Raw genomic sequence first — 18,056 nt, 5'->3', positions numbered from 1 at the left:
CCATTCACTTTTGCCATTTTTTATAGTTGTCAGATTAATACTTAAGTGAAGATAAGTGAAATTTATCCTGATGCTCAGAACTTTGTTCTTACTAGCTGTGCTACTGGACATCTCAGTAAGTAGTCCTGTGAACAGTAAAACACAATTCCTAGTAAAATGTAGAATTTATTTGTTCTTATTGGAAATTTAATCTTGCCACATAAGCGCTGCTTTGCAGCTATCACTTCAGTAAGTTTTATGTGCACTGCATACCATCAGGTTCTGGTAAAGCAGATTGTAAGTTGCTGCTCACAGTCAAATTTAGTTCCTAAGATTATCCTTTCATGAGTTCCCGCTGAAAGAAGGAGCAAAAAGAAACTGATTCAACTGTTTTGTGGTCAGTGACACAAATAATACAACCACACCAGTACCTATTGGACTTCTCTGGTCATAGGAAATAAATGCTTCTGTAAAACCAAAATGTCAGTCACAGTAGACCAAATAGTAGTGTAAACTCCAAAGGAAATAATGTAGTTTTCCCAAAAATGGGGCTAGCATATCTTATACAGTAGTTTCAAACACTACCTCAGTTAGGCTAGAGTATAGGAGATTTGTTTTAATAACTAGATGGGGTTACATCAAACAACTCCATGTTATTTTTTCTGCAGTTAAAGCAAATTAAACAATTTTTATCACCTATATTTAAAAAAAACCCACCATTTTTCATTTGTTACCAGTTTAACCTATAGCACTTAATGTAGAAAGCATCATAGGAAGGCCTCTTACTATAAAAAGGTAAGCAAAAGTGATGTCAATATACTTTTGAAAGATTCTCCATCCTGAAATGCTTATATCTTCTGGAGTACTTACTTGTTTGGGGATCCATGACAACAGAAACTTGATGCACTAATTATGGCTGCAAACTCAGTTATAAAACGTGGTTTTATTCTGAAAGTGTATGAGTGTCAGTAGATTTCAACAAGTATGCGTCAAGGATGTAAAGTCTGTACTGTACATAACATAGGACATTTCTAGAATTAACTTACATATTTACATTAAGCTCACATTAATGTTTCATTCTAATTGGCAAATGAAGGGGATACTGTTATTGAAGGAATTTGACATTGGCCTAGTTATAAACTGTGAATTTCTAACTCTAGATTTCTTTTTTAAAATATCCCTTTAAAAGTTCTTATTCTGGGGTTTTATTTGCTTCATGATAAAACTTCAAAATAAACAGTAGTAAATAAAAATTGTGCTTATATTAACCCTAATAAAGAATCCTTCCACTTCTCCTGGAAAGGTTTGTAAGGGAAGCTGGCAGACCACCCACTGTGTGTTTTTCCAGTCCAAATGATTGGTGATACTGTTGAACAAATCATAAAGGATGTAGTGTTGACTTACACTATATACAAATACAGTTTGGTCATGCTGGAAAAGGAAACTCCTGAATGATTCAACATGCTAGCACAAAACACTCAGCTGTGAGGAGAAAGCCTTTGTGGGAAGGAGAGGCTGGCTGTGAAACCAATTGTATTTAGTCTACTGCAGGAGCTGGCTAACTTTCTTAGTCTCCTTTTGCAGTCAGTGGAAAGGGATAGCCCTTTCCAAAGGGCAGAGCGCTAACTAAAGGGCTCCCAATTACTGCCCCAAGGGCCTGTTTCTCTCCACTGAGCGGGAGGGAGGACAAAGCTGAGTGCTGTGAGTGTCCTTTTGGGGAGAGAGACCTTTTCAGCTGTCTGAAATTCAGAGATGCTGAATGCTCCCAGCTGTTGTGGATGTCACTTAGAGCTGGAGATGGTCAGCCTTTGAGGTGCCTAACCTGTATGTTGGGCCTTTGGCATGTTGTGTTTGGAACAGTTGCTTTTCCTCGTCTGACAGTTCTGATTTGACCTGACATACATACCCTAGATGTGCTTTGCTTGGGTTTTGGTTTTTTTTTTCCCAAGACACAAAGAAGTGCTGAGTGTTTGGTAGCTTAGGGCGCAGTGGCTTGGCACACTGATGTAAGCTACCCTTACAAATGTATAAAAACACAGGAGTGAGAATCCTGCTTGTCTTTTTGTCATTTTATTTTGAAACTTATGTAGTGGTCTTGAATGAGAGTTGTAATTTGCAGTGAGAGACTGAAAGTGCCTGAAGAGAAAGGTAACTGTTTGAGAAACAGGCAATAATCAAAGCCTAGTGAGGGATGAAAGAGTGTTGCTTCTTCTTAGTCTGTGTCCTGGACTTGGTATTTGACTTCTTGGACTGTAGGGAGTTGGTGTTACCTTGTAAGTGAACATGAGCTAAAGCTGAGCAAGCACAGTGGAAGAATTCTTGCCAGGCCTCAGAGTATCTCTAAGGTTTCTGCTTGCCTCCCGGCAGGGCTGCACAGAAGTCCTGTTACTCGGAGCTTTCAACTGGACCCCAGTGAAAGCAGGTCTCATAACTTTTTTTTTCTTTACACTTCTATTAACCTGTGGTTATTAAAGGTATACCAGGTGAGACTAAAATCTGAGAAGTGTAAAAGACCTTTGGGAACATGCTAGAAACTGTGTTTGTATTTCGCTAGAAGCCCACTGTCTGCTTTGTTTTTGTTTTAACTCCTGCTTTCTGGTTCCCTGGATAGTTTTGTTCTCAACAGATTTGTGTGTTCAGTATAAAATGGGGATTTTCTTTTACTATTTTTGTAACATAGATGGACAGCAATGCCACAGCATGCAGCAATTGCACGTTTTGCTTGAGTTGCTTTGTAAAATACACTATTTTATTTGAGAAATGTAATTTATGCCAAAAAGTGTAACATACCATTTTGCCACTTAATAGGGTGTTTGAGCACAAGATGCAATGTCTACGGGGGGAAAAGACAGACATTTTGTAGATTTAATTGAAAAAAAAATTCTAATACTGGGCTGTCAGCATCCCTAAAACTGCATTACAAGAGATTATCTAAATTAATCCTTCTGAAGGGATCAAGGAAAATGTCAAGACTTATTCTCCCTGTCCCATGTGGTCTTTTTTTATTTAGTAATACGCTGCTACATATTTGGAGGTTCTAGTGTTTGTAGGTCACTGAACAGACATTGAAATCTGATTTATATTGTATACCTGTAACATAGAAAGAAAAAGTATTTATATTTTTTCCGTAAGAATATTGCATTGAGCTGTGTATAATTTAAACAGAGGCTTGTCCCAAAATAGTATTGCCCACCTTGATTTTTTGTGTGGTTTTTTGTTTTGATTTTTTTTCTTTTTGTATAGTGTGTACAGTTGATGTCAATGGGCATTAAAAGCCTCCTGAAGCGTAATCTTATCAAAGGGATGCATTGTTAATAAAATGTACTTAAACTTCGCATAGTTGTTCTGGTCTCATATGTATCTCTCAGCACTAGAAATGGATTGGAATTTTATTTATATTTGTAAGTTACTGATTAACTAGAACAACCTGAAGCTTTCCAAATAAACTTTTTTTTGTGAAAAATATATTTTATATTAATGCTTTGCAAGATATCTTACAAAAAGAGGACTCTTTAATAGTTTGTACACCATTTTTATTTTTAAAATGTAGCATACTAATACTGATTTTCCATTATGTGATTATTTAAGTATTAGCATTTCAACAACATCTGTGAAAGTTTTCTAAACAAAAAAAAAAATTACAGAAGTTTACAGTTTTGAACTCATTCAACCATTAATGCAAGACACGTCTTAAAAAAAATACAAAAATTATACACGCCTTACCACTCATGCAAAAATACTTTTCTAATTTTTATTTCTAGTTCTAGTGCCTGGACTGTACCCTTTGACTGGCACGAAGGCATTATCCCCCTTGGAATGCTCTGTGTGCTTTGAAGCACAGGTAGTTTCATGAAACGCCACTCATCAGGGCCAGCAAGCAGAAAGGTTTATAGATAAAGAGAAGCTAATTTGTCATCACCTTGCGAAGCAATCTGGTAAAGTGTTTCCTTGCTTCCAGATAATGAAGTGTAATCAGTGCAGGATCTCCCTAGGAATGATGAACTTTACTGGGATGGGAACTCTCAGCAACAGCACCCCTAGCCGCACATCCCCCTCCGCTCACTCCCTGGGCTGAACTACTGAAGCCAAGCCCCGCAGTGACAGCAGCTTTTTCAAAAGTAAGAATTTGCACCTTGTTACAGCCATCCCCTGTGGCATGAGCAACTGCAGCACGCCAAATTTTAAAATGTTTCATGGCACGGTTTTGACTTAATTCTGACTGACTTCTGTATAAGAATTCCTTAGATGTGTAACTGACTTGATTTAGGATACCTTTCAAACCTGTTTAAATAAACAGGCTTTTTTTTTTTTTTTTTTTTTTTTCCTGAAAGGCATGGCTAGGAAGCTTTGTTTCAGTAGTGGCAAAACAGCTCCCTTCTGTTCACTGGCCTTTTTCCAGCAGTAAAGCTTTGAAACTACACAATCACATACGATGTGATGAAACACTTTGGAGAAGGAAATGTTTTAAATTGTAAAGATGCTACGTTATCAAGCTTTCAAATTCATTGTAACTCAAAGGACAGTAACATAGAAGAGAGGAGAGGTTTCTTTTGGGTGTTCCCATCAAATAGCATCAGCCTCTGTCAAACTGCAGTTCAGCTAAATGGGACCAGCCATGTCTTCTTACTCCACTAGCTGAAGGCTGAAAGAAAGGACAATACTGCATTTTTTTTTTTGTTGTTCTGCTTCTCAAGTAAATCTGCATGCAACCTACACTAGGACACAGCACAGTGTGTGTTGACTGGATACCTCTTCCCACACTTGGCCATCTGTGAGTTTGTACCTTTGTACCTCACATTTGCCTGGCTGAAGACATCTCCCTCGGTTTGCAGTCAATGCTTGTCTCAGCCAAAATCTACATAAGCTCTTGATTTTGCTGTTGTGACACTGCTCATGGACATTACAACAATATCTGTAAATAGGATAAAACCTAGATGTATGAAAACTAATTTCTTAGTTTTGCAAGCTGCCTAGTTTTTAGGAAGTGTGACTAGCTAGTTAAACACAAGGAAGACAAGTGACAGCATCATAATTAGACAAAAACAAAAGGTTCCTTCTGCGCTAAGGAGGTTAATCTGTAGGGATTCTGTGTGTTACAATTTTTTTTTTTATGCATGTGAAGATAGTGTTGTAAGATCTAGCTGATATGCAACCTGACTATTACATTCTTCACAAATGGGATTCATACACCTGTGCATCTGACTACTGCGTCAGAGCAGGGTTAATGCCAAGAGGTTAAGATCAGGTGCAAAAGCAGAGAGGCAGTGCCATGCTAACTCCCCATATTTCTTTGCTTAGTTAAGAGGCTTTTGTTTAGGATTTTAATGGGTCATTCTTCCAGGCAGAGAAGGCAGACATGTAATGAGAGGAGCTGTATTTACCGGAAAGGGGAGTGGCAGCCCACTAGCTGAGACCTCTACTATAAAAATCTGGTTTCTGTGCTCTTTCACTCCCCAAGTGTAGTTAGAAGACAGATGGAGTAAAAGTAGAATGGTCACTGGATTTGGTGCACAGGGTAGCACTCCTAGCAAAGTCAAAGTTCTTTCTAGTCTTTCAGTAATGCGCCACACTGAGTGCAGGTAACCCTTCAATGTTGATGCCTTACATCATTTCAGAGACAGAAAATACAACTTGCTCCCCCTGTGATGTTACTGGGCTGAGGCAGGCTGCAATGCTGACTAATGCTCCATGCACAGCTGCACAATACACAGTGGCTAGAGGTGGTCAGAGCACATAATAATACTGCAGTCTTGCTCCTCTACTTTCTGAATAAATTCTTAATCTCTGTAAAATATACTAGTTCTTTGCATCCAGCTATGAGAAACTGCTGTGATCTACCCTTCTACAAAACACAGGCCACAAAAAGAGCTTGTAAATCTCATATAAAGCCTGCAACTTACAATGAAACTCCTGCACACGTAATTCCTGTGCACAAGTCAGTATTTTAAATCAAGACCTGAAGCAAGAGCTTTGCAGTGTTAACAGAAGTAGGGCAGTTGTGCTTGTGAAACCCTTCAACAAAAGGAGTTGTTGTGGTTTTAGGAATTCTTATTTATATTCTGTAACCAAACACTGGACGGACTCAGTGGAAGAGAGTACATCAAAGCCTCCTCCCGAGGCAGTGCACATCTGTTTGTGAAATGTATCTCAGACTGGTCTTTCTGCCAGCTGTTTCTCTGGGTCCTGACGCAGCATCTTCATTAAAAATATCAAAGTAGTAGTGTGGCTGGTACAGCATTACTGGTCGTTCTGGATTGCTTGTTTCTAGTGTCGACAGTATTTGATAGGGATCAGATTCAACTGCAGGATGAGAAGAATAAGCAAAATTTTCAAACCAAGTATGAGTCTGAGGTGTAGGTGTGCGTGTAAAGTCTCCCTCTCCATTTTCATTGGGGTAAATCCAGGAAGACTTGTGACCATCAGCATTATCTTCTGTTAGTGTTGAAGACAACTGGCTCCATGGATGTAATTTCTGGGCTTCAGCCTTATTGTCCACTGCTAGCATGTCAGGAACACAGTCACTTATTTTCATTACTTTCTCAGAACCAATCTACAACAGAAACATGCAACAAGAAAACTACTCAATGAAAGAAGCCCAGTGTAAAGGAAAGGAACCTGCTATTCAAGCACTTCTAATACTGTCATATAAATTATTTTTGTTTGAATTTTTCAAATAAATGAACAGAATTTGAAGGAAAACACATGTACAGAATGTTCAATGGAAGGTGTATTTCATGTGGAATTTATCAGAGTATTTATTTAGAGATTTATTTTTAAAGTAAATTCAGTATGATGACATTTGAAGAAGGAACCATGTCCCTCTAAGGACTTGACTTTACCACGTTTTTGATGTGTACAGTTTTTAGATATGACAAAACCCTCTGCATCCTCCTAAAGGCCAGCAAGTGCATCACTCTGCTGTGCCCTGCAGCAGTAGGGTGCGTGGGGCAGGAGGAGTGGGCAGATGCATGGCAGCAAAGTGCAGTATCTGCTCTGTTGCGTTCAGACAGCGCTGGGTTTTGAACAGCAATACTCGAAGAATCGCCTACTGTCTCAGAAGATTTCACTTATTGTCCAGTTATGCTTTTACTTTTTGCAGTAACAGACTGCAGAATAAAAATTGTTCACTAGAGAGTCAAATGAATATCAAAAGAATTTTCCACTAAATGATTATACTAAATTAATTTCTGTACAATGAGGAGTGTCACTCATTTTTAAATGTAGTCAACATAACATAAAAAAAATATTTTTCTGAAACCTTATTAATCAAAGAATGGAAAAATAAAAAAATACCAGATTTTCAATTATCTTACGTTAAACTCTTTGAATGATAGCACTTTGCTGTTGTTAGGATTAGGTATTACAGGACAGCAGCTCTCCTTCACCCTGGAAATAAGAGAGCAAAACAAATTACATTTTTGTTTTCTCATCAAAGCATATTCTACCAGCAGAAGCCACACGTAGATGTGTACAGAAACAGCAGTAGATGATGAATGTCTCAGAAATGCCACAAGCCAAATACCAAACATCCACACAGATGGACAGCCAAAGGAAAAAATGAATGCGGCTTTACAACAGGCTGGAAGCAACAAGCTGCAGCTGTGGTTTGTGAATTATGCTAGTTACGTTCTCTGTCTACAACAGAAAAATGCATTATAACTTACCACTTCATCTTCCAGCAGCATATAACTGCTACTAGTGATGGAACTATCACTAGCAGGACTAGAACGTACAGCATGTTTGCTGTGAAAGAAAAATACTTTAAAAATTTGTTTGCAACTTCTCACTTTTTAAAGTCAATATAGCCTGAGTTTCTGGGACAAAAAACAACATCAAACCCACATGGCTACTTGCCACTAATTCAGCAGTAAAACTGTGGTCTGTGGTTGCAAGACAGTCTGGCTGGAAGATCTGGGATACATCTGTAAGTCTTCGGACCTTGATTTCCTTTACCCAAATTGAATTATTACTGGATTGCTTTTAATTTGCCCTCATGTTGGCATCTTAACTATATGAGTAAATTTTGAAAAGTTAAGACAATTATAACCTCACATAACTATTTGGTTTAGGTTTTCTCTAAGATCCCCAGTGACAGATTTTCACTGTGAGATGTTGACAGAACATCTGTATCCCCAGTATGGATGAACTACACAAGTGTTTGTGCTCTCTTAAGATTTATGCTGACACAAGAATCTCAGTATTTCTTTCTTTGTGAAGGACACAGCCTTGGGCTATGTTTTCCACAAACAGCTGAGGCTTTAATAAGCAGGCCGAGGGTGAGCACTAGTTAGCGCTCACTCTCCCTCTGCCCTGGCCAGTGCCATCTTGCCCTAAGACAGCGAGTTTGTGTGTCCCTACCACACACATTGCAGGGAATGGAGATGTGTTACATTCTCCTTTTTTTTTTTCTGGGTAATTTAAGCCCCCATTTTAATTCCCTGCATGGCTGTACAAATGTCGGTGCCTGCACAAGAGAAGAGCGGCTAACGGGAGCTGGAACACAGGTGTAAGAGGCAGAACTGCCTCTATGAGGGTTTAGACATGACTCTGCTAGTTAGCCTAAAACACAAAGTCTCCTTGCATAAGCCAGTGCTTCACCCTTTCCTACTCCTTCCCCTTCCCCCCCCAGCAAATTTTCAAAACCAGGCATCTCCAATTGGGATCATAAGTTTCACAACCAGAGAAGGGAACAGAACTACAGGCAAGTGATTTCATCTTCTGCTTTGATGACCAAATCTGCCCAGTTAGCAAACTGCAGTGCTCAAGCCAACAACCATTTCTTATTGACTTATAAAAGAGTTAACTTGCCAATGGATTTAAAGACTAATGAGAATAAGAATCAACATTAGAAGTTCAAGAGTCCATACTTAAACAACCTGTTAGCACACAGGTCTGTAGTTCTTCCCATATTAGAAAACTAGTTAAATCCAAATGCAATTCTTCAACACATGCTAGAAAAGACAGCTCACTAGTCATGCAAGTGTGCATATATTAAGCTATTTCTCAGAAAGATACGACTTAAATAAGGATGAAAAATTATTTTAATTCTAAAATAAAAAATCAGAGCTACTTAAAAGTATCAAAATGCCATGTTAGAATGCACATTTCGTTTCTCAGTTGGACCATTTCTCAAGTGCATGTTACATTGAATTAAATGTTCTCCCTTGAGAAAGGAAGATTATTCCAACCTTTTAAATAATCCCATCAATCTGCTAGAAGAAAAAATTTCCACAGCCAATACTCACAGTTAAGCGGTGTATCTATGTATATAAAGTTAACAATGGGAGTTTCTCCTCCACCTGTGTACGCTTTAACCACTAGTTTGTATTTTGTATTTGACATTAGGTCTTTCACGGTGTATCTCTTTTCTTCCGGGTTTTCAACTGTGTATTTACACAGCACTGAATCATCTAAAATGAAATAGATAAGAATCACAGAATCAATAACAGAATAGTTTGGGCTGGAAGGAACCTTAAAGATCACCTGGTTCCAATCCCATTACCCTGGGCAGGGACACCTTCCACTGGACCAGGCTGCTCAAAGCCCCATCCAGCCTGGCCTTGAACACTTCCAGGTATGGGGCATCCACAACTCCTCTGGGCAACCTGTTCCAGTGCCTCACCACTCTCTACAGTAAATAATTTCTTCCTTATATCTAATCTAAATCTACTCTCTCTTATTTTAAAACCATTACCCTTTGTCCTATCACTACAGTCCCTGGTAAAAACTCTCTCTCCATCTTTCTTACAAGCCCCTTGTAAGTATTTGAAATGTTCCAATAGGTCTCCCCAAAATGTTACAAATCCGCTTAACTGAGACCACTAGACCACTGAAATAACAACACTTGCAACTCACCTTCTTTGTAATTTGCACACTTTCTCCTGAGAAGGATGATGCATCCTGACTCATTGCCACTGGGCTGAACTCACATCCCTTCTAACTAGACCGTCCACAGCATTGCCCATCCTCTGGCAGACCATCTAATAACTTGCAGTCGAAAGGTGCTACTGTTTATTTTAACTTTCTTTTAATAGAGCTTTTTAACAGAAAGATTTGGGGTTTGCCATTTCCTTTTTCACTAGAATCCTGTAGTCCTTAAGCTTAGGTCAAGTTCTTGGAACATAATCAAAAGCAAGAAATCTCTGCTTGAAAAAACCTCTTTTGCCTCTCTATTGTGCAGCTCCCAGACCCCAGGGACAAAAGGGTTAGCTTATTCCTCCAGTTCCCTGTCACACTCCTTGTCTGCTAGCTCAAACTGAGGAAGCAGGAAATCTTCAATTTAAACGTTTGAAGTCTAACTGACATTACTCACAAAATTATGGTACTTCTATGGTTAGTTTAGTTCTGATAGGAACTCCTACTTAAGCCTCATTCAGCTCAAACTAAGCTTTTCAGCCTGCTACTGGTCTAATTAGCAGAAGGATCTGATACAGGACAAGACCCAACTGGAAGAGGCAAGGGAAAAAAATACATGTCCTTAAACATGTTGGAAACATCTGAAAATTATAATAGAGCGAAGTCATCTGGAGCAGTTTTGAGTGTGGAGCAGGAAGATCAGATATAAAAGCTTAAATGTGGTTTTGTGCCACCCCACAGCTCAGTTCTGCTGAAGGAACTCCACTGTAGAGGACAGCCACAAACACTTTCACTATAAAAAAATTGAAATGGAGAATTTACAGAGTGCTCCAATTCCAAAGGAAATCAATTGTATCCCATCTGTTTCTAAAATACCCCAAATCCTAGTAAAACTAACATGCTTCCTATGACTCCCGTCCAAATAGACCACAAACAGACGTTTTTGAAATTCATCTAGAACTCAGATCACAAGAGGCAGAAACTTGACTCCTCCTACAGTCCTGCAAGAATCTTTTCTGGAGCTCTCGCTGGAGTTACAAGCAGCTACAGACAACAGGACGGAGGCTATAAATCTGTACAAAGCCAGGACTCACTTCTGCCCATTAGCACCTCAAGCATTAGAAAGTAATCAAAAGCAGCAGGTGTTGAAATCTGTATATGGCCTAATGAGCCAATGTGCCTGCCTCATGGGAGCTCTCTAAGAGGCTGCAGTATCAGCTACAGCCACAGTGTCTTTCACCTGTATCAGCGACACAACTTCCTAAATCCCAGAGCTCAGTTACCTGAAAGAATATGTTTCTTGGATCCTTTCAAATGGCAGTCTTCTTGTATAGGCGACACATAAACATGGTAACCTCTTACAAAACCAGGCTGTGACTCATTTGTGGGATAAGAATCCCAGTATAGTGTTACTGCATTGAAAGTCAGTTCAACTTTTTCCACAACAGGGTCAAGCAGAGGAGCTGGAAGAAAGGACATACAAGTTAAACTTGCCATTACTCTTCAAGAATGTTTATCTTTTCAACTTGAAAAACATCTCAGATCCCATGGGGTGTTTCTCTTTATATCTCACTTGTGTTTGAAAGATGAACAAAGCCAAAGTGCTTCACAAAAACTGTAAACTTCACAGAGCCTTCATACAATCCACATTACACACAAAGCAGTGAGTGCTAATCACAGTTTTGTTTAGCTGTTCTAATTAACACGGACTCTACCTGGTCACTGCACTAGTCAAATACCCTTGATGTAGGGCTGTGTACATCGTTGTACAACTTTTAATTGCTTCACTGATGATACAGAAACAACAAAGCAAATACATTTTTAGCTAGTAGCGGGAGGAAGGCTGCGGAATTCTTCTGTTTGTGACAGACGAATTTAGCAAATGCACAAACCCTAAATATGTTGCCAACTTACGCAGCTCCCTGAGATAACCAGTCTTCTTCTCCAGTAAGGAGGCTCTACCAGCAACAGATCCATAGATGCCGAAGTTGTATCTCACCCCCGGAACAAAAGCAGCTACAAAACAGTGGAACTGATTACAAAAATAGGTTATGGTTTGTCTTTTGGTTTTTACTTTTACTTAACTGCTTTCTACAGAGGTCTATAATCTATTGGAAATCTTTGTGTGCTTTGTGTGATCAAAGCAACTGAAGGAGACATAGGGTAAACCAATTCTGAGTGTGCATAAAGTGAATTGAACACATTTATTCTCTCTGAAAGAGAGAACTGGGAGGGAGGGGATGATATTTTTTTGTTGCCCTAGAGTATTCAAGATGAGTGCACAATAGACTCGGCATCAAAGAGTAAGATAATTTCATTTCCATTTCTGGCACAGGCAAAGGTCATGGTTTGGACTGTTTAATGTAGACACATCCCATGCATCAGGATTCCCTGTTATCCTCACTGACATCCATTCCTATCTGGATTAACCAAGTGCAACCAACTGAAGAACTTGTCAAAATTTTTTCCACGTTACCACACTCTCCTTCAGTAAGGACACAGGGTCCCACGTGTTTATATGAACTGAAGTGCAGTTCCTCTATTGCATATTGAAATGCATTCAGTCAAATTTTGTTCAAACATGTTTCATTCCAAAGTGAACTCCCTGCTCAAGAGACTCCGGGAAGGCTATATTCTTGCAGCTGCGGAAGTACATAAGTGCACCTTTCACAGAGCCAGAAAGGATTTAGGTCTAATGGCCATCATTGGGATAAAAAAACAAGCAAGGTCCTAAGCAAGGAGTGGTACTGAGACACATTATTTGTGGTACGTGGTCAGGACCAAACCTCTCACTAAGCAGTGGGTGTTAAATTGCATGTTACATGCAAGACAGAGCTCCATTCTGCATCTCTCCTGTTAAAAGATTTGTACCTCCTTCATTAATTTCCCCATCCTCCTTCAAGATGTTACTATAAGCTACTCAGAATTTTTTTTCTAAAATACTTTGCTGACTTTTCTAAAATACTATGTTGACTTCCAAGGCTTAATGGTGCTGGCACATTTGTGGTGTCTAGTTCATTTGCTAAGCAAAACATGATGCCACATGCCTCTGAAGAATTACACCTGCACTGCACAGACTGCAATATTCCACAGGATTGTTTCCTAAATTCAGTTAATCACCATAGCATAGAAGATTGCTGCACAGACATCAGAAAGAAAAATTGTTCAGCTTTTACCTGAGTTGATCAGAGCACTGGAAGTGTTGGGCCCAAATCTCTTCCACTGCAAATCACAAGGCTGCACCATAGGAAAGTTACACCAATCAATAATATAACTGTCATATATAAGTCTGGGCTCCCAGGAAATAAAAATACCATCATCTGTACCATTAACCTGCTCTTCTTTAAGCTCTGTGGTGCCTAGGAATGAACAAAACAGACTCTTTTATTTTCCTACATGAGACCTCAGATTCATAAATGAAGATTGATATCATTTCTATGCTAAGCTGTTAAAACAATAATAAAATTGTTGTGTTCCTTCACTATCAGACATATGGGATCTTTCATATGCTGAAAGCTGATCTCTTTGTATGCTGAAAGTTGACAGCTCAAAATAAATACAGTAATTACTACTGTATATACATAAAAAGAACTCAACTGCAGAAAGCTGGAGTTATAAACAGAAAGTCACAACAGGTTAACCACACACAAGAGTTCCTTGTGAGGCACTGGTTGAACCTTCACGGCACCTGCCACAGGTCTGAGGTCCCAGTTTAAGGCTAAATGTGTTTGTAAGCCATGGATCAAGGCATTTAAGCTTACTATATATACAGTTATCACCTTGTAGGCAAAAATACAACAATAATTTCCAGATAGCAGTGATGTGAGTCAACAGCCTAGGTTAATTTGTACTCTCAAGATGATAAATTATCATTTCACTTAAAACAGCTAGAAACTAAACCCTTATAATGGAAATCTAATTGATAATACTCCTACTGTTACCTGTAGCTGTAGGGATGATCAATATTGAAGGAAGTGAATAATTAACATTGTTTTTTGCCATGATACTGATTCTGTAGGAATGGTTATCAATGGAAATCCTTGTGCTATTGTAGACTGATGAAAAGGAGATGCTTTCAGGCTTAGAGCCATCTTCTACTTTTTCCCACATTACTTCATATGAAATACTTCTTCCATTTGCTCGAAAATTTGGTGCTTGCTGGGGAGAAAGTTATGGAGGTAGACACTAATTACTTAGTAAACTTTGCCAAAAAATTATGAGAGGAGCATTTAGAAATTTAAATAATTAATGGGATGTATTATTTCCATAAGAATACAAACACTTGTTTCCATACATGCATACATATACTGGTTGAAATGGAAATGTATAAATCTCAGTAATGGGATTTGTCTTGTTAGAATACTTGGAAAATTATCATAGAATCATAGAATGGTTTAGGTTGGAAGGGACCTTCAAAGGTCATCTAATCCAACCCCCCTGCAAGGACCAGGGACATCTCTGACTAGATCAGGTTGCTCAGAGCCTCATCCAGCCTGGCCTTGAACGTTTCCAGGGATGGGGCCTCCACCACCTTTCTGGGCAACCTGTTCCAGTGTTCTATAACTCGCGTCGTAAAAAATTTTTTCCTAATTTCTAATCTAAATCTACCCCCCTCTATTTTAAAACCATTACCCCTTGTCGTATTGCAACAGGCCCTACTAAACAGCCTTTCCCCATCGTTCTTGTAGGCCCCCTTGAGGGCCTACAAGTATATGCCTGAAATGTCAGGACAGTATACCATCATACAGCTACATACATTCTGAAATATGTTATATATAATATTTGTCTTAGATTCTTAAAAGTAATTTTCATATTGAATTGCTACTAAGTGCACACAAACTTGTTAAAGTTAATGGGGGAAGTTTCTAACCCCTTTATGAAGGGTTTTGTTTCTGTTTCTGTACCAATGTCTCACCTTCCAGAACAAGGTCACGTTCTGCCCCCCCAGAACTGGTGTAACTTCTCTCCAGATGTCCAGTTTCCCTGATGGAGCTGTAATAAATACAGCAAAACAAAGATGTTCTAGGTGCAGAAAGGATAAACCATTCAATTGCTTCCTCCTGTTTGAAAAAAGTTACAACCCCAAAATCTCCTTTTCCCCATCACTCCCAGGTCTTGCCAAACATTATTCTTACTCTTCGTTCTCCCTTCATTCTTTTTTCTGAATGAACGTCTGGTTCATTTCCCTAGAAAAATCTTTCTTTGCTCGCAGTTCCCAGTGTTTGTTCCCACCTCTGCATCGTTTCTCCAGCTCTCACACAGAGAGAATCCTCCTAGTCACCTCTATTTCCTACTGCCTGCACTGGATGAAATGGCAGAGACTGGCGTGTAGGATAAGAGTTGTTCAAGAAGCCACCTTGTTAAATGTCCCTTAATGTGTTTCTGCTTTTATGCATGCAACAGGCCTCTACTTTACACAGCAGAAGAGTAGCAACAAATAGCAAACACAGGTGGCAAGCACAGAACACCCTTCAAGGTTTCCTTCTCAATAGGCTTGACATACTTGCTTCCTTTGTTCTGATGGTTAGGGATTCGCTCCATTCACTCCATTTCCAGAAATGCTTGGCTGCCCCACAGTGTACTCTAGCTGTGTATTCGGTGTATGGCTGCAGACCACGCAAGGTGATGCTGGCGTAATGGAGATGCGTGTCTGAAATATTATGCTGCAAGACAGAAAAACAGAACAGTTAGAGTTCAGTTCAGCTTCACTAGCAATAGGTTTTTGTCTGAAAAAACAGTTCTTCCTCTAGATCCTACAATAGCCAATTAAGCTTGACTTGGAAAAGACAATCATGGGACAACAGTCAAAAAATGCAACACATCAAAAGACTAGGATATCCCAAAAGAGGTCTGCAAGCTGTCTCTGTGTAATTGTCTGAGTAGCAGTCATTCACAACCTGTCAATTGACTAATCTTTATATCACAGAGGGAATTTACTTAGATCTTATCCTCACAAAATCTGGGTCTCTTACTCAGTTCACGTGAGTAGGATGCTGTTGCAGATCTATGCACAACATCTACAGCTACCTTTTCTTTCAGTTTCTTCCCCAACCTTTTCCCCGACTGCCTCCTAAGAGATGGGGAGAGTTCTGGTAAGAGTTAAAAAGTGAGCATGCTTCTAAGCCTGTCCTCTAAACTGTCTGAATGGTGAACTGTGGCAGCCATTTGATCTAACAGCTCTTGAGCAATACTTAAGACAGAATGCAGATTGACCCTGACCTTCATAATGCCTTTATAATACTCTAGAGACAAGCTGCCTTCATAAGAAAAGGGCTACAGAGAAACCTCAGTAAGTGTGCAAAGAGTCAGTCAGGCTCATCGTGAAAGAGGTGGAAGAAGACAAGGAGTCTACTCAAATAATCTTCAATAAAATGGAAAAGGATGGGAAGAAAAACTGTTCTGGGATTCCCTCACTAGAAATCAGACACACTAGCATCAAGTACAGTCAATAGCACACAGAAAGCTCGAGGACTAACACAAAAAAAAAGCCTTCAACACATCACTCCACCATTTGCATGTAAGATGATATGAGTAATAAAAACATGAAAAATTACAATTAGCAATAGCTAACAGCAGTTACAAGGCCCATAAATTTCTTCATTTACTTCAACAAATTGCAGAACCCATGCAGCAGAGGACAGAGCCATATATGCAGACCAGTCACACTATACACTTTGGCCAGCAGTGCAGCAAGTGTTGGCCGTATGAATTCGTCCCAACAATGGCTGCCCACACAGACCACATCATCAGCATAGAGCTTGGCAGTAAACAAATCCAAAAGACAGACACATGAACACGCTCACAAAATTTAGAGTGAATTCATATTGCTGGGGTATTATTTTTGAATCTCACATCAAAAAGCTACTTGACACGTTTTTGTGTATGAAATTCAGGTTTCATACCAGCTGTACTTTCCCATCAGGTAGGAGCACTTCAGTCTGACAGAAGAGTTCAATTCCTTTGCTTCCATGTTTCCAATACAATGTGATTTCTGTATCTCTGCATTCTTCCCACAGCTGGAAAGGCGCAGTGGGATAAACTGCCAATGGAAAATCTAAGTTAGCTCTTGTAAAACATAAAATATTTGCAAAACTATTTTAAGGTATTTTAGCTGAGTAGTAAAACCAAATAAGAAATACCAATTTTCCTGTCAGTCTAGGAGAAGCAGATATAAACTAGTAAAAGTTAATTTCAGAATGTAAGTGTAAGTAAATATTATACAAGATTTAAAAAAAAAAAAAAAACCCTCTTATGCTGACCTGGAAATATTTTAGAACATCAAGAACAAAAGAAAGAGTCAGAGACTTCTATTGCAAATCCAGTAAAAAATCTCTAATCCAGGCCTGGTGGAGGCTTTTGATGTAGCATGGCGGGTAGCATTTGCCACATTTCTACACCCCAGAATCCAGCCTCTTCGCCAGAAGTTTTATTCACAACTCTTACATTGACTTCTGCCAGTAGCTACCCTCTGGTCAAGAGGAACAATGCTACTTCTTCAAAAAGATTTCTGAGATTCTTTGCTGCTACATAAACAGTACCTAGTGAAAGCAGCAGATCTCAGACTCTCTCATATTATCAGTCCAATTGTAAGGAACAAGACATGACAATGTGAGTGGTATGTTTACAGCTTTGGTCATTATCCTAGAACTTTATGGGCCATAAATTCCAATTTGAGGACTTCCAGAGATTGTGTTTGATACAGAATGTCCCAGCTACTACATGCAGAATTGGAAATGATGGACTTCAGTTCTCCTTTACTTGCTGACATCCTTTAAGTATGGAAAATTCTACTGTAAATATGTCCAAGATCAGAGAAAAAAAAAAAAAAAGAACTTTCAGTAATCACTATTTAAAAGGTTAACTCATCATAAATATTATATATCCTTATATTATATATAATACATCTAACAATAATATAATGTATTACAATAATATAATATAACATATGTGATATTACCTATATCATTTCTTTAGCTTGTAACAATCACTAGAACTGGAAAAAGAAAATTGTAGTAAAACTTTAAGGTACTTAGCACATTGAATGTAACATATTTTAGCCTGGTTTCCTATGAAAACTTCATTTATAACATTGTGTTGTCTCACTACACTGTCAATTTACTCCTCCACTTTCTTCCTACTCTGTTTCTTTCACCCCCAATCAATCAAATAATCAACTTCTAGAACTCTCATGCCTCTCTGAGACAAATGTAACAGAGACAGGC

General features: G+C 38.9%; 1 protein-coding gene across 1 annotated transcript in view; it reads right to left on the bottom strand.

Annotated features, from left to right (window-relative positions):
• Window positions 1-403: 403 nt before the first annotated feature.
• LOC104480684 (oncostatin-M-specific receptor subunit beta) overlaps window positions 404-18,056 on the bottom strand; it is a 36,681-nt gene continuing 19,028 nt past the window's right edge. Inside the window, exons 10-20 of the mRNA XM_086771164.1 lie at window positions 16,737-16,873; window positions 15,338-15,497; window positions 14,750-14,826; window positions 13,776-13,992; window positions 13,011-13,193; window positions 11,749-11,850; window positions 11,118-11,297; window positions 9,225-9,389; window positions 7,644-7,722; window positions 7,293-7,365; window positions 404-6,529 (exon numbers count right to left, since the gene is read on the bottom strand). Coding sequence (XP_086627290.1) covers window positions 6,080-6,529; window positions 7,293-7,365; window positions 7,644-7,722; window positions 9,225-9,389; window positions 11,118-11,297; window positions 11,749-11,850; window positions 13,011-13,193; window positions 13,776-13,992; window positions 14,750-14,826; window positions 15,338-15,497; window positions 16,737-16,873 — 1,823 coding nt within the window. The 3' untranslated portion in view covers window positions 404-6,079. The remainder of the gene's footprint in view (window positions 6,530-7,292; window positions 7,366-7,643; window positions 7,723-9,224; window positions 9,390-11,117; window positions 11,298-11,748; window positions 11,851-13,010; window positions 13,194-13,775; window positions 13,993-14,749; window positions 14,827-15,337; window positions 15,498-16,736; window positions 16,874-18,056) is intronic.

The sequence above is a fragment of the Chlamydotis macqueenii genome, chromosome Z (assembly GCF_036417535.1).
Source record: "Chlamydotis macqueenii isolate bChlMac1 chromosome Z, bChlMac1.mat, whole genome shotgun sequence".
In the NCBI taxonomy this organism is placed as follows: Eukaryota; Metazoa; Chordata; class Aves; order Otidiformes; family Otididae; genus Chlamydotis; species Chlamydotis macqueenii.
This window is presented reverse-complemented; position numbering and strand designations above follow the sequence as displayed.